Raw genomic sequence first — 14376 nt, 5'->3', positions numbered from 1 at the left:
CTGTGTCAAATGCTTTTGCAAAATCCAGATACACCACATCTATGGGCCTTCCTTTATCTAGATGGAAACTCACCTCCTCATAGATTGGTTTGGCAAGAACGATTCTTCATGAATCCATGCCGATTACTGCTAATGATACAGTTTTTTTTCACGAAAACCTTGTATATAGTCCCTTATCATCCCCTCCAAGAGTTTGCATACTATTGAGGTTAGGCTAACTGGTCTGTAATTCCCAGGGATGTATTTTGGCCCATTTTTAAATACTGGAGCTACATTGGCTTTTCTCCAATCCGCTGGTACCATTCCAGTCAGTAGACTGTCAGTAAAAATTAGGAACAATGGTCAGGCAATTACTTGACACAAACTTTAATGGCATCCCAGTCTTAGTCCGTAGGGTTCAATATTGAGTTGGCCCACCCATTGCAGCTATAACAGCTTCAACTCTTCTGGGAAGGCTGTCCACAAGGTCTAGGAGTGTGTCTATGGGAAAGAAGCACATTTTTTAGGTCAGGCGCTGATGTTGGACGAGAAGGCCTGGCTCGCAGTCTCCAACCTAATTTATCCCAAAGGTGTTCCATCGGGTTGAGATCAGTTCAGTCACGTTCCTCCACCCTAAACTTGCTCATCCATGTCTTTATGGACCTTGTTTGTGCACTGTTGTGCAGTCATGTTGGAACAGGAAGGGGCTATCACACAGAGGACAAAAACTCCCCTATGTGATGATTATTTTTGGTGACAGGTTCTCTTTAATGAGACAACCAGGGTCTAAAAGACCCTGGATGTCTCATCTGTTCTTCAACGAATCTAATCTCACTGCACTCAATTCTTTTGTGTCTGTCAGGTCCGTACAAGTGTGTGTTGGTAAAGTTGATCCAGGGACTAGCCGATTGCCTCACGGGGGATCAGGAAGGGATTTTTTTCCCCTGCTGTAGCAAATTAGATCATGCTTTGCTGATGTTTTTTACTTTCCACTGGATCAACTGTGGGTATAGAATTGGGTATATGGGATTGTACGATTTATTTATTTATTTTGGTTATTTTGAACTACTATGGAATGTGTCTTTTTGCGACCTATGTTATAACTTGTGCAAAATAAAAAAAAAATAAAAAATACTGATCCTGACAGAAATTTTGGACCTTCCACAGTTATCAGCTGACTAGGCTCGTTTAGCTTTGCTCCCAGTTCTCTCAGTTGTCTACAGAACACACTTCCCCGTACCTTAAAGGGAAGAGTGGGAGATGTTCTGTAGTCTTGTCCTACAGTGACAACGCTGCACCTCCATAGATAACGTGCAGTGTGCGAGTGCTGTCACCCTCGGACATATTGTGTGTTATTCGCAGTATCATGATGAGAATAGAGGAAATAAGCCTAAAAAAAATAGAAAATGAAAAAGCAGCCACCACATCTAAGAACTGGTAGGCTACAATAACACACATTTTTGTTGTTGAGTTTTTTGTTTGAGTTATGCCGGCCATACACGGTTCGAATTTCGAAAGAATTTTCTTTCGAAAATCGTATCTAAGAATTTTCGTATGAATTTCGCACCATTAGTGGGCTGCAGCAACAGCCGATTTTCGTGCAGAAATAAAATTTGAGGAATCGGACATGTTGGAAATTTTTAGAAAAACGAACGATTTTCTAATCAATGATGGGAGAATCGTGCGAGAAACGTAAGAAAATGTACGGAGATAAAAGAAAATGTACGGAGATAAAAGAAAATGTACGGAGAGAAAAGAAGATTCCCAGCCAAGAAAATTCTTTTCTGTAGCAACATGAGGTGAAATTGAAGGCTTGGTCGGCCGAATTTCGAAAATCAATGGTGGCATCATCGGATCACAAAAAAAACGAATTTTCTGATTTTGAAAAGAAAATTCGTTCGAAATTCGACCGTGTATGGCCTGCATTAGATACTTCAGGTCTTACAGGAGGTAAGAGGTTTAATTTGGGAGAGAGGTTAAAGCGCATCCCTAGGCAAACAGAAATCCCTGGACCATGTAGGGTTGCCATCTGGCCAGTAATGTATTAGTAAAAACGGGACTTGTCAATCATGGGAAAGAGACCATCGGACTGATATTTACTAATAGAAATATAAGCTCATCTCATCCTGCCAATAGAAGACACAACCTCGGCCAATTACCAAATGATAACATTACTTCCTTTACCACTAACCTGGGACTTCCGTATTCGAAGGTCTGCTGAAGACTGTCCTTCCTCTTGTTCTATAGTATGCTCCATTGCTAAAAATCAAGAGAAAAACAGATTTAGGTCTAATCCCCATTGCAACGAACACCGGCAGGAGTGATTCATGGCTACACTAGGGGGCAGAGTGGTGCACGATTCATCCGACTTGTGTGTGTCAATGGACATGGAGGTGGCAGTGAACATGCACCCCATAGCGGTTTGTTTTAGGGGCAAGAGGGAGAAGCCCAGCGGGCTGGAGGGGGACCCAAGAAGGAGGATCGGGGCCAGAACCAGGACAAGGGGTGGATGGTTGCCCTGGGTGCAGCGTGTATTGTAGGAATGGGGGACGCCGTTAATTCCTTCTACTATAAGACTGACAGAAGTAGTGATGCCACTGTCACTACTCCTGTCAGCTCAGCGCTGGAAGCGGCAAGGAGAGGAGGAGAGAGACAGGAGGAGGTGCGGGCTGTGCCCTCTCTCCCCTTCCTCCTAAGCTCACAAATAATGGGGAGGGGGGCGCAATTTGGCATCGTTGCCCTGGGCACTAGATGATCGTGTCCCGGTAGTGATCGGGGCTGCTTTAGTAGAACTTTAATACACATTCTTCCAATAACAGCTAAAGCACCCTAATATTGTTAGCCAGCATCACACGTGCAGCACTCACCCTTTAAACGTGACCGGACGTTATTTGCCGCTTTCTTGATCTCCAGGGTTAGGTTTTCCAGGTCATCCTTTGTTTCTGAAAATCAGGAAAGAAATTTGTTAATGTTGTTGTATACCTGAGACATAAAATATGAACAAAGCATATCCCTTTATAGTGTGTACTTGTCTCAGTCCAGAGCACTAAGTGTCATTTCTGTCTGCTGCCCTGTTCCTCGGTTATCTTCATGAATTACTTCTGACACGTTTTCCTGACACCAAGAGAACAGTGGTGACAGGGGGGGACCTCCAGCAGATTGACAGCCTCAGGTCTGTTCCTGTGTTCTGTGTGAAGGGGGATGTGACCCTTCCTTCCAATCAGCTCTCAGAGCTCCCTCTTGATCCAGGAAACGAGTCCTTGGATGCTATATGTCATACCGCATGCATCAATATTTGTATTGCACAGTATCTCACAAAAGTGAGTACACCCCTCATATTTTTATTAATATTTTATCTTTTCATGTGACAACACTGAAGAAATGACACTTTGCTACAATGTAAAGTAGGGAGTGTACAGCTTGTATAACAGTACATTTGCTGCCCTCTCAAAATAACAACACACAGCCATTGATGTCTAAACCGCTGGCAACAAAAGTGAGTACATCCCAAAGAGAAAATGTCCAAATTGTACCCAAAGTGTCAATATTTTGTGTGACCACCATTATTTTTCAGCACTGCCTTAGCCCTCATGGGCATGGAGTTCACCAGAGCTTCACATGTTGCCACTGGTGTGTCTAAACTGCTGGCAACAAAAGTGAGTACACCCCTAAGTGAAAATTTCCAAATTGGGCCAAATTAGCCATTTTCAATCCCCAGGGGCATGGTGACTCGTCGTTAGTGTTACAAGGTCTCAGGTGTGAATGGGGAGCAGGTGTGTTAAATTTGGTGTTATCGCTCTCACTCTCTCATGCTGGTCACTGGATGTTCAACATGGCACCTCATGGCAAAGAACTCTCTGAGGATCTGAAAAAAAATGAATTGCTGCTCTACATAAAGAAAGCCTAGGCTATAAGAAGATTGCCAAGACCCTGAAATTGAGCTGCAGCATGGTGACCAAGACCATACAGCAGTTTAACAGGACAGTTTCCACTCAGAACAGGCTTTGCCCTGGTTGACAAAAGAAGTTGAGGTCACGTGCTCAGCATCAAATCCAAAGGCTGTCTTTGGCAAATAGATGTATGAGTGCTGCCAGCATTGCTGCAGAGGTTGAAGGGGTGGGGGGGTCAGCCTGTCAGTGTTCAGACCATATGCCGCACACTGCATCCAATTGGTCTGCATGGCTGTCATCCCAGAAGAAAGCCTCTTCTAAAGATGATGCACAAGAAAGCCTGCAAACAGTTTGCTGAAGACAAGCAGACTAAGGTCATGGATTACTGGAACCATGTCCTGTGGTCTGATGAGACCAAGATAAACTTATTTGGTTCAGATGGTGTCATGCATGTGTGGCGGCAACCAGGTGAGGAGTACAAAGACAAGTGTGTCTTGCCTACCATCAAACACGATGGTGAGAGTGTCATGGTCTGAGGGCTGCACGAGTCCTTCTGGCACTGGGGAGCTACAGTTCATTGAGGGAACCATGAATGTCAACATGTACTGTGACATACTGAAGCAGAGTATGATGCCCTCCCTTCGGAGACTGGGCAGCAGGGCAGTATTCCAACAATGATAACGGCCCCAAACACACCTCCAATATGACCACTGCCTTGCTAAAGAAGCTGAGGGTAAAGGTGATGGACAAGTATGTCTTCAGACCTAAAGCCTATTGAGCGTCTGTGAGGCATCCTGAAATGGAAGGTGGAGGAGCGCAAGGTCTCTCAACCAGCTCTGATGTCATCATGGAGGAGTGGAAGAGGACTCCACTGGCAACCTGTGAAGCTCTGGTGAACTCCATGCCCAAGAGGGTTAAGGCAGTGCTGGGAATTAATGGTGGCCACACAAAATATTGACACTTTGGGCCCATTTTGGACATTTTCACTTAGGGGTGTACTCACTTCTGTTGCCAGCAGTTTAGACATTAATGGCTGTGTGTTGAGTTATTTTGAGGGGACAGCAAATTTACACTGTTATACAAGCTGTACACTCACTACTTTACATTGTAATAAAGTGTAATTTCTTCAGTGTTGCCACATGAAAAGATAGAATAAAATATTTACAAAAATACGAGGGGTGTACTCACTTTTGTGAGATACTGTATATATAAAAACTATTATTATGACTTTTGAATGGATTTATATTGCTACCATATTTATTTTATACCCACTATAAAATCAGCTTATTACGATGTTAAACTGGTTTTATTGTGGTTATTTATAGAACAATGAATTTGCAATCATGTGCATCAATTACAATTATTGATATGTAAAATGCCTCATTTAAAGTTCCAGGATGGAAACCTTTGTACATCTGTCAGTGCTTTCCTCACTGAGTGTAACTTCAGCTCTCCACCCCCTTTTTTCTTAACTTTGAGACACCAATAATGAGGCACTACTTCTCCCACTGACGACAATAATGAGGCACTACTTTTCCCACCGACACCAACGGTGGCTTAATTTTCCTCCCACTGACGCCAATAATGGAGCACTAGTCCTACCACTGACACCAATGATGGAGCACAAATCCTACCACTGACAACAACGATGGAGCACTAATCCTACCACTGACACCAACAATGAAGCATGAATCCTACCACTGGCACCAATGATGGAGCACTATTCCTCCCACTGACACCAATGATGGAGAACTATTCATACCACCGACTCCAATAATGAGGAATTATCACAATGGGGCACTATTTATCCCCCGATATCAAAAGGGGGACATTGTTCCAGTGACAGCAGGACATTTTCTACTCCTGCTGGCCACAGTCTGGCCCCCCAAAGTCTGAAGGACAGTAAACGGGCCTCTTTTTTTTTTGAAAGCTTGGAGACCCCGGCCTAGGCAAATGATGTCATACATCTCAGGAGTCTTCAGGAGGAGAGGAGGTGGGTTTTTTTCAGCTAAGCACACCCTCCTGCATGCATGTTAGAGTCATGGGCAGATGGATTCCAGGAAGTAAATGCTGCATGAATCATCTGCCCATAATCAAGATGGCCACGGTCAGAAATGCTAGGGCGGGGTGTTTTTCAAAGTCATTTCTCATCAAATAAAGCTTGGAGACATGGATGGATGGGGAAGTTTGCTTTGAATATTAAGAATGAATTGAATTAGTGTTTATGGTTTGTGGTGCTCAGATGCAGTGAAGATCCACTTTAAGTACTTAGAGCTACTAATCCAAAAATAGCATGCAGATCAAGACTTCTGAGATCTGGCTTTCCTGATCTCCAAACTTGTTCCAGGTCAATGACTAAAAGCTATTTTTTTCACTTTGGATAGAATAAGGCAGGGTTATACCCATCAGTTTGCTTTTTTTTTGCCCATCTGTGTGCTATTGGGGAGATTTAACTTCACTTCCTGTCTCAGACAAAAACAGGAAGTGAGATAAAATTACTCCAAAGTGAAGGAATCCAGATAAGTCAATAGAACCATTGTACCCATTGGAAAATGTCTCCTCTATTACTTTTCTGGGCAAAATTTGGGATTTTTTTTTTTTTAACTTTCTCTTTCAGCGAGTGAATCTCCCTAGCGGGGATACAGATAACAAACCTGTCGGGTGTTCTAATCCACCTCTACTCCATCCAAAACAAAAACTTATACTTCAAGCCAGGCAACTTAGAAGATGGTTGCAATCCCCAATAGTTCTCTTTGTTACTGTGACAAACAAGCCACATTGGGGGCAAGTTATGGCAGTGATTTGGACCATGACATGCAACAGTCAGGTGACACCACGATAGCCAATGACAGTTACATACTCTGCTCAGGAAGAGGCGCTGATAGGATGACACTGTGCAGTTTCTTGGTCTCAATTACACTTTCTGAGATCTTGTCAATGTTCTGTCGTATCTCCTCAATCTGCAGAGAAAACAATTAGAATGTAAGAATATAACTGCACAATGGGGAGCTACACAACATTTTTATCAAAGTTTTACTGCATCCAAACATTTAATTTACATTTGTTTTGTGTGTGAATAGTGTATGGAAGGGTTAGAAACCCTGTCACATGGTTACTGTTGGTTTTGCCCCTCTGGGGAGATTTGACATAATTTTTTGTGCCACATGGGACAAGAAATGGGGGCAGAGGGATCAATAAAACCTGGATACACACAGGATTGTGTGCAGTGGCAGTAAATACATACATGTGGAAGCAGTGATGGTGAGTGTAGGAGTGTGCATCGGATCAGTGGTGGATATTTTAGAACTTTCTAGCATCATTTACGGCAAGTACTATTACATGTGTGTTTAGTGGTGAGAGGCGTAGTAGCTGGTGCCAGATCAGTGGGGACGGGGGAAGTAGCTGGCTCCAGATCAGTGGGGACGGGGGTAATAGCTGGCTCCAGATCAGTGGGGACGGGGGTAATAGCTGGCTCCAGATCAGTGGGGGCGGGGGTAATAGCTGGCTCCAGATCAGTGGGGGCGGGGGTAATAGCTGGCTCCAGATCAGTGGGGACGGGGGTAATAGCTGGCGCTAGAGCAGTGGGGGCAGTAGCTGGCGCCAGAGCAGCGGCGACGGGGGCAGTAGCTGGCGCCAGATCAGTGATGAAGGGTGCAGTAGCTGGTGCCAGATCAGTGGTGACGAGTGAAGCAGCATGTCAAATTTGTGGTGGCCACTGTAGTAGTGCATAAAGCTTATAAAAAGGAGCTTTCTCAAATGTCAAAGGCCATTATTATTAATATCATTTGTTTTTTGCACAAGCAACAGAGCACTGAGCAATTCTTTGGTACGTGTTGTACCCCTGAAGATGCATCGAAACATGTTGGGTTGTTGTGCAGTTGTACGAGTTGTGAGTAGTTATGACAACTTGAGCCAACTTAATTAGTAAAGTATTTACAGGAACATTTGGAACAATGAAGGGAGAATATATGTAGTTTGCAGAAGAGAAAACGACAGAAAGATGGGGGATTGTACTCAGGATAATTATTCAATAGGAATTGATGTGTCTCTAGTAGACCTTGTGTGTGGATAAACATTGCACACAGCCAATAGAAGCAGATTAAAATCCCACCTACTATTATATACAGTGGCTATAGAAAAGAATCATCCCCTTAAAAATCACATTTTGTTGCTTTGTATCCTGAAATGAACAGACAGTTTTTGTGTTATCCAGCTGTATAACTTATTACATCCAAGTGAAAGATAGAACAACATGTCACCTCAAAATAACTCAACACACAGCTATTATTGTCTACACAGCTGGCAACAAAAGTGAGTACACCCCTAAGTCAAAATGTCCAAATTGTGCCAAAAGTGTCAATATTTTCTGTGACCACCATTATTTTCCAGCACTGCCTTAACCCTCTTGGGCATGGAGTTCACCAGAGCTCCACAGGTTGCCACTGGAGACCTCTTCCCCTCCTCCATGATGACATCACAGAGCTGGTGGATGTTGCAGACCTTGCGCTCCTCCACCTTTCCGTTTGAGGATGTCCACAGATGCTCAATAGGGTTTAGGTCTGGAGACATGCTTGGCAAGTCCATCACCTTTACCCAGAGCTTCTTTAGCAAGGCAGTAGTAGTTTTGAAGGCGTTTGAGGACGTTATGTTGGAATACTGCGCTGTGGCCCAGTTTCCGAATGGAGGGAATCATGCTCAACTTCAGTATTCACAGCACATGTTGGCATTCATGGTTCCCTCGATGAACTGTAGCTCCGCAGTGCTGGTGTTCTGGCAGATAGAGTCCTGCCATCGTATAGCGTCTGCCCCGTACTGCGCAGAAGAAGCTTCGAAAAATCTCCGAAGCTGAACGGCGCCTGCGCCGTGAGTGGAGGTGGTAGCCCCACCATCCAAGCGCACATAGAGTTGTGAAAATTAGACGGCCCCTCGCCACGCTTCGGGCTTGGCCTCGCTACGCTCGGCTCTTTTATATTCCTACTCTCCACTTGGATGGTGGGGATAGAACCTGGACTCACAGCGCAGGCGCCGTTTGATGCAGTGTGCGGCGTATGGTCTGAGCACTGACAGGCTGACCCCCACCCCTTCAACCTCTCCAGCAATGCTGGCAGCACTCATACATCTATTTCCCAAAGACAACCTCTGGATATGACACTGAGCACGTGACCTCAACTTCTTTGGTCAACCATGGCGAGGCCTGTTCTGAGTGGAACCTGTCCTGTTAAAATTTGTAACACTAATGTGTTACATGACACCAGGGGAAGGAAATGGCTAATTGGGCCCAATTTGGACATTTTCACTTAGGGGTGTACTCACTTTTGTTGCCAGCGGTGTAGACATTAGTGGCTGTGTTTAGTTATTTTGAGCGGACAGCAAATTTACACTGTTATACAAGCTGTACACTCACTACTTTACATTGTAGCAAAGTGTATTTGCAATTTTTTATTTTTATTTTTATTTGCCATTTATTCGCAATTTTTTTTCTTACATTCAGCTATTAGCGGGGAACCCTGCTGATGGTTGAGGACTCATCGGTTGTTAAAGAAACAAACATTATATATTTTATTTTTTCTAACACCCTAGAAAATAAAATGGCAGTCGTTGCAATACTTTGTCACACCGTATTTGCGCAGCAGTCTTACAAGCGCACTTTTTTGGAAAAAAAAATACACTTTCTTCAATTAAAAAAATAAGACAACAGTAAAGTTAACCCAAATTATTGTTTTTTTATACTGTGAAAGATAATGTTACACCGAGTAAATTGATACCCAACATGTCACGCTTCAAAATTGCGCCCACTCGTGGAATGGCGACAAACTTTTACCCTTGAAAATCTCCATAGGTGACGTTTGAAAAATTCTACAGGCTGCATGTTTAGTGTTACAGAGGAGGTCTAGGGTTAGAATTATTGCTATCGCTCTACCAATCGCAGTGATACCTCACATGTGTGGTTTGAACACAGTTTTCATATGCGGGTGCTACTCATGTATGCATTTGCTTCTGCACGCAAGATCAACGAGACTGGGCGCGTTTAAAAAAAAAAATAAAAAAATAAAGTTTTTTTATTTTACCTTTTATTTTAAATTTTTTTTTTTTTTAAAGAACAAAGTGTCACTTTTAATCCTATTACAAGGAATGTAAACATCCCTTGTAATAGGAAAAAAAGCATGACAGGCCCTCTTAAATATGAGATCTGGGGTCAAAAAGACCTCAGATCTAATGTTTACACTAAAATGCAAAAAAAAAAAAAAACACTTTATTTTCAAATGACATTAAAAAAAAAAAAAATTTTTTTAGAGTTATGGGTGGAAGTGACGTTTTGACCTGCAATGGTATGGAGAGGGGTGGGGCCATCTTCCCCTCACTCATCTCCATACCACAGACGGAAGAGGAGCCGATCCCCTTGCCGCAGATAAAAGTGATCTCGCTGCAAATTCGCCGCAGAGACCACTTTTATCTGAAAGCGGAACACCCTTAAAAAAAAATAAAAAAAAAAAAAAAAAAGAGGATGCTGGGATTATGGCAACTATCTGCTGCTATAACAACGATATCACTCTACAAAGTACCAACATATAACGATGGCGGGCGGTCCATAAGTGGTTAACTGCTCCCAGCTAAAATGTACAGTAAGGATTTAGAGTAATAATTGTAAAAAAAGTACAACAATATACGGTTGTGCTCATAAGTTTACATACCCTGGGAGAATTTTTAATTTCTTGGCCATTTTTCTGAGAATATGAATAACACAAAAATATTCCTTTCACTCATGGTTAGTGTTTGGCTGAAGCCATTTATTAATCAGCTGTGTTTACTCTTTTTTCATATCATAATGGCAACACAAACTACCCAAATGACTCTGATCCAAAGTTTACACACCCTGGTGATTTTGGCCTGATAACATGCACACATGTTGACACAAAGGGGTTTGAATGGCTATTAAAAGGTTACCATCCTCACCTGTGATCTGTTTGCTTGTAATTAGTGTGTATAAAAGGTCAATGAGTTTCTGGACTCCTGACAGACCCTTTCTTTCATCCAGTGATACACTGACGTTTCTGGATTCTCAGTCATGGGGAAAGCAAAATTATTGTCAAAGGATCTGCGGGAAAAGGTAGCTGAACTGTATAAAATGGGAAAGGGATATAAAAAGATATCCAAGGAATTGAGAATGGCAATCAGCAGTGTTCAAACTCTAATCAAGAAGTGGAAAATGAGGGGTTCTGGTGAAACCAAACCACGGTCAGGTAGACCAACTAAAATTGCAGCCACAACTGCCAGGAAAATTGTTCTGGATGCAAAGAAAAACCTACAAATAACTTCAGAGGAAATACAGGACTCTCTGAAAACATGTGGAGTGGCTGTTTAAAGATGCACAATAAGGAGGCACTTGAAGAAAGATGGGCTGCATCGTTGAGTCGCCAGGACAAAGCCATTACTACGCAAATGCCACAAAGTACTCCGCTTACAATATGCCAAACAGCACAGAGACCAGCCTCAAACCTTCTGGCACAAAGTCATTTGGAGTGATGAGACCAAAATTTCGCTTTTTGGTCACAACCATAAAATGATACATATGGAGAGGAGTCAACAAGGCCTATGATGACAGGTCCACCATTCCTACTGTGAAACACGGAGGTGGATTGCTGATGTTTTGGAGATGTGTGAGCTACAAAGGCACGGGAAATTTGGTCAAAATGGATGGCAAGATGAATGCAGTATGTTATCAAAAAATACTGGAGGAACATTTGCATTCATCAGCCAGGAAGCTGCACATGAGACATACTTGGACATTCCAACATGACAATGATCCAACACACAAGGCCAAGTCGACCTGTTATTGGCCACAGCAGAATAAAGTGAAGGTTCTGGAGTGGCCATCTCAGTCTCCTGATCTCAATATCATTGAGCTACTCTTGGGGAGATCTCAAATGTGCCGTTCATGCAAGACAGCCCAAGAATTTACAGGAACTGGAGGCTTTTTGCCAAGAGGAATGAGCAGCTTTACCATCTGAGAAGATAAAGAGCCTCATCCACAAATACCACAAAAGACTTCAAGCTGTCATTGATGTTAAAGGGGGCAATATACGGTATTAAGAACTGGGGTATGTAAACTTGTGATCAGGGTCATTTGGGTAGTTTCTGCTGCCTTTATGATTAGAAAAGAGTAAACACAGGTGATTGATAATAAATGGCTTCAGCCAAACACTAACCATGAGTGAAAGAAAAGTTTGTGTTATCGTTCATATTCTCTGAAAAATGGCCAAGAAATCATAAATTCTGCCACGGTATGTAAACCTCTGAGCACAACTGTATACACACACACACACACACACTATACAAAATATGCTCTACCCAAAGCTAAAAGTCTAAAATAAATATAATATCCCAAAGGGTGGAGTCCAGAAATATATATGCATGACGGTGATCTAGAAAAATGGGGTCCTCTGCACTGCATGGGTTCTATGCTCATTAAATCTAGGGGTAGAGGAATAAGGGGTAATAGTTATGCCATTTCAGCAGGCTTCGGCGCTCTCCTCCGCTCTAGGTTTGGGGGGGGGGGGGCTCTTGCTGTGCTCTTGGCCCTGCATTTTGCATGATGATGTCATTGTGTGACCACTGACCAAGGTGTCTTAGACAGAAGGCTTTGAGGGACCGGTCACACAAAGTGGTGGAGTGAGGCGAGTATTACCCGCTATTCCTCTACCTATTGACTTAAAGAATTTATTACCCCAACACTTCATATTCCTGAAATGTGCCCATTGTCCCATGTACTTGTATGAGAGCAGGACCGGTGCTACCACTAGGCAGCCGCCGGTTTCCCTACTCTCCGTCTCCCGCCGGGCTCTGCGATATGTAAGTTTTGGTGCTGTATGCAGGGGATGCCTTTGTCTGAAGCATGTAACTCCAAACACAATCTCCTGCGCTTGGGGGCTTAGTCTATTAGGTGGGTGGTGCAGCCAACCCTTTGGATAGCGTGTTGAATATCAATGGCCTTGCTGCCCTCCTGAAAACAATGGGTATCCTTAGAACTGAAGCATATAGTAAAGCATGTAACTACTTACAGGCAGAGCAGTTGCCTAAGAGTGTCAGAGGTGCAGCACAGCACTGGAGAACCGTGTTCTGATTGGAACGGAAATAAATATCCCCTGCGTGCCACCGCCACTATGATCAGTGAGCTGTCCGTCTCTCTCCAAGTCTCTGGTGATTGTTGATGCAGCCAGCTTTGCCTCTACCCATACGTGATTCCGATACCGAGTCGTGTCATCCCCCTCCCCCCCTCCCGGTGTCACTGCCATTTGTAGAGGCTGCTCTCTCTCCCAGCCTGTCCTGTCCACAGGCTGGGAGAGACAGGCTGGTATGGTCTATCGGATTGGAGTTTTAATCACGTTAACAAGCATCGAACCATCTTGTCTTTTTGCAATTTTAAGGGTTAGGCTTTAAAGTAATTGTATGTTATTATTATTTTCTCACCCCGGCAAAGAAGTCATCCATGAAGGCCGCATTATCAATGGAAATGTCAACATCTTCTGGGTCATCTGTATCTTGGGTCTGAGGAGAAAGAAAAATACTTTAAGCGACAAAACAATAAATTATTATTAGTAAAAAAAAAATTAAAAAAAATAAAAATTTTTAAATACATATACATCATATTATAATATTTAAAAAAAAAAATTTATGATCACGCAAATGCATAATGATATAAAAACATGATTACACGTGGCAATATTTTCTACACTACAGAGGAACAAAGTGTAACTTGTGACCCATTACGCATTTGCTTTTGCAGTTTGTTCATATCTTAGGATGTATCAGTCAAAAAGCATCAACAATGGTCCCCAATGCCTCTGATGGAAGAACATTAGGACACAAGCTGATATCACGTCTAAGCCCTTGTACACACGATCGGAGATTCCGACGGAATGTGTCCAATCGGAGAGTTTTGTCGGATATTCCGACTGTGTGTGGTCTGCATCGGACTGTTTCCGTCGGACCAAAATTTCCAACTTGCCGGAAATATTTTCTGACAAAATGCTCCGATCGGACACACTCCGATCATGTGTAGAGAATTCCGATCGGACAAAGTGCCACGCATGCTCAGATCAAATTCCTACATCAAAGCTATTGGCTACTAGCCTGAACGTAGTCCCATCGTAACGAAATTACGTCATCACGTTCCTAACGATCGGATTTTCCGACAACTTTGTCCGACCGTGTGCATGCAACAGTTTCGGACAAGATCGGTCGGACAAAATCCGGCGGATTTGGTTGTCGGAATCTCCGACCGTGTGTACAAGGGCTAACACAGTCATTGTGCAATGATTTTCATAGCTGCAGTACATGCATCAAGTGTGACAGAAGGACCAACCCAAAAGAAGAGGCCCTGTGGGTATGCTGTGTAAATTAGGGGTGCACCGAATGGAAATTTTGGTGCCGAAACCGAAAATGCAGGATGCGCTTTGCCGAAAACCAAAACCGAAAATAAGTTTTTTAAAAATATTTATATTTTTAT

At 43.1% G+C, this 14376-nt stretch overlaps 1 protein-coding gene across 7 annotated transcripts in view; it reads right to left on the bottom strand.

The window, feature by feature from the left end:
- Positions 1-14376, bottom strand: part of LOC143958178 (syntaxin-3-like) — a 93424-nt gene that overhangs the window by 41188 nt on the left and 37860 nt on the right. For all 7 annotated transcript variants that reach the window (XR_013270098.1, XM_077467646.1, XM_077467649.1 and 4 more), the window contains exons 2-5: positions 13338-13415; positions 6730-6829; positions 2847-2921; positions 2171-2238 (exon numbers count right to left, since the gene is read on the bottom strand). Coding sequence is in view for 6 of the 7 variants with exons in the window: in XM_077467646.1 (XP_077323772.1) it covers positions 2171-2238; positions 2847-2921; positions 6730-6829; positions 13338-13415 (321 nt within the window). In the remaining variant the exon portion in view is untranslated. The remainder of the gene's footprint in view (positions 1-2170; positions 2239-2846; positions 2922-6729; positions 6830-13337; positions 13416-14376) is intronic.

This window comes from Lithobates pipiens, unplaced genomic scaffold (assembly GCF_037356315.1).
Source record: "Lithobates pipiens isolate NorthernLeopardFrog02 unplaced genomic scaffold, aLitPip1_a1.2 Scaffold_59, whole genome shotgun sequence".
Taxonomy (NCBI): domain Eukaryota; kingdom Metazoa; phylum Chordata; class Amphibia; order Anura; family Ranidae; genus Lithobates; species Lithobates pipiens.
The sequence above is the reverse complement of the archived record's forward strand: the minus strand, read 5'-3'. Positions and strand labels throughout refer to the sequence as shown.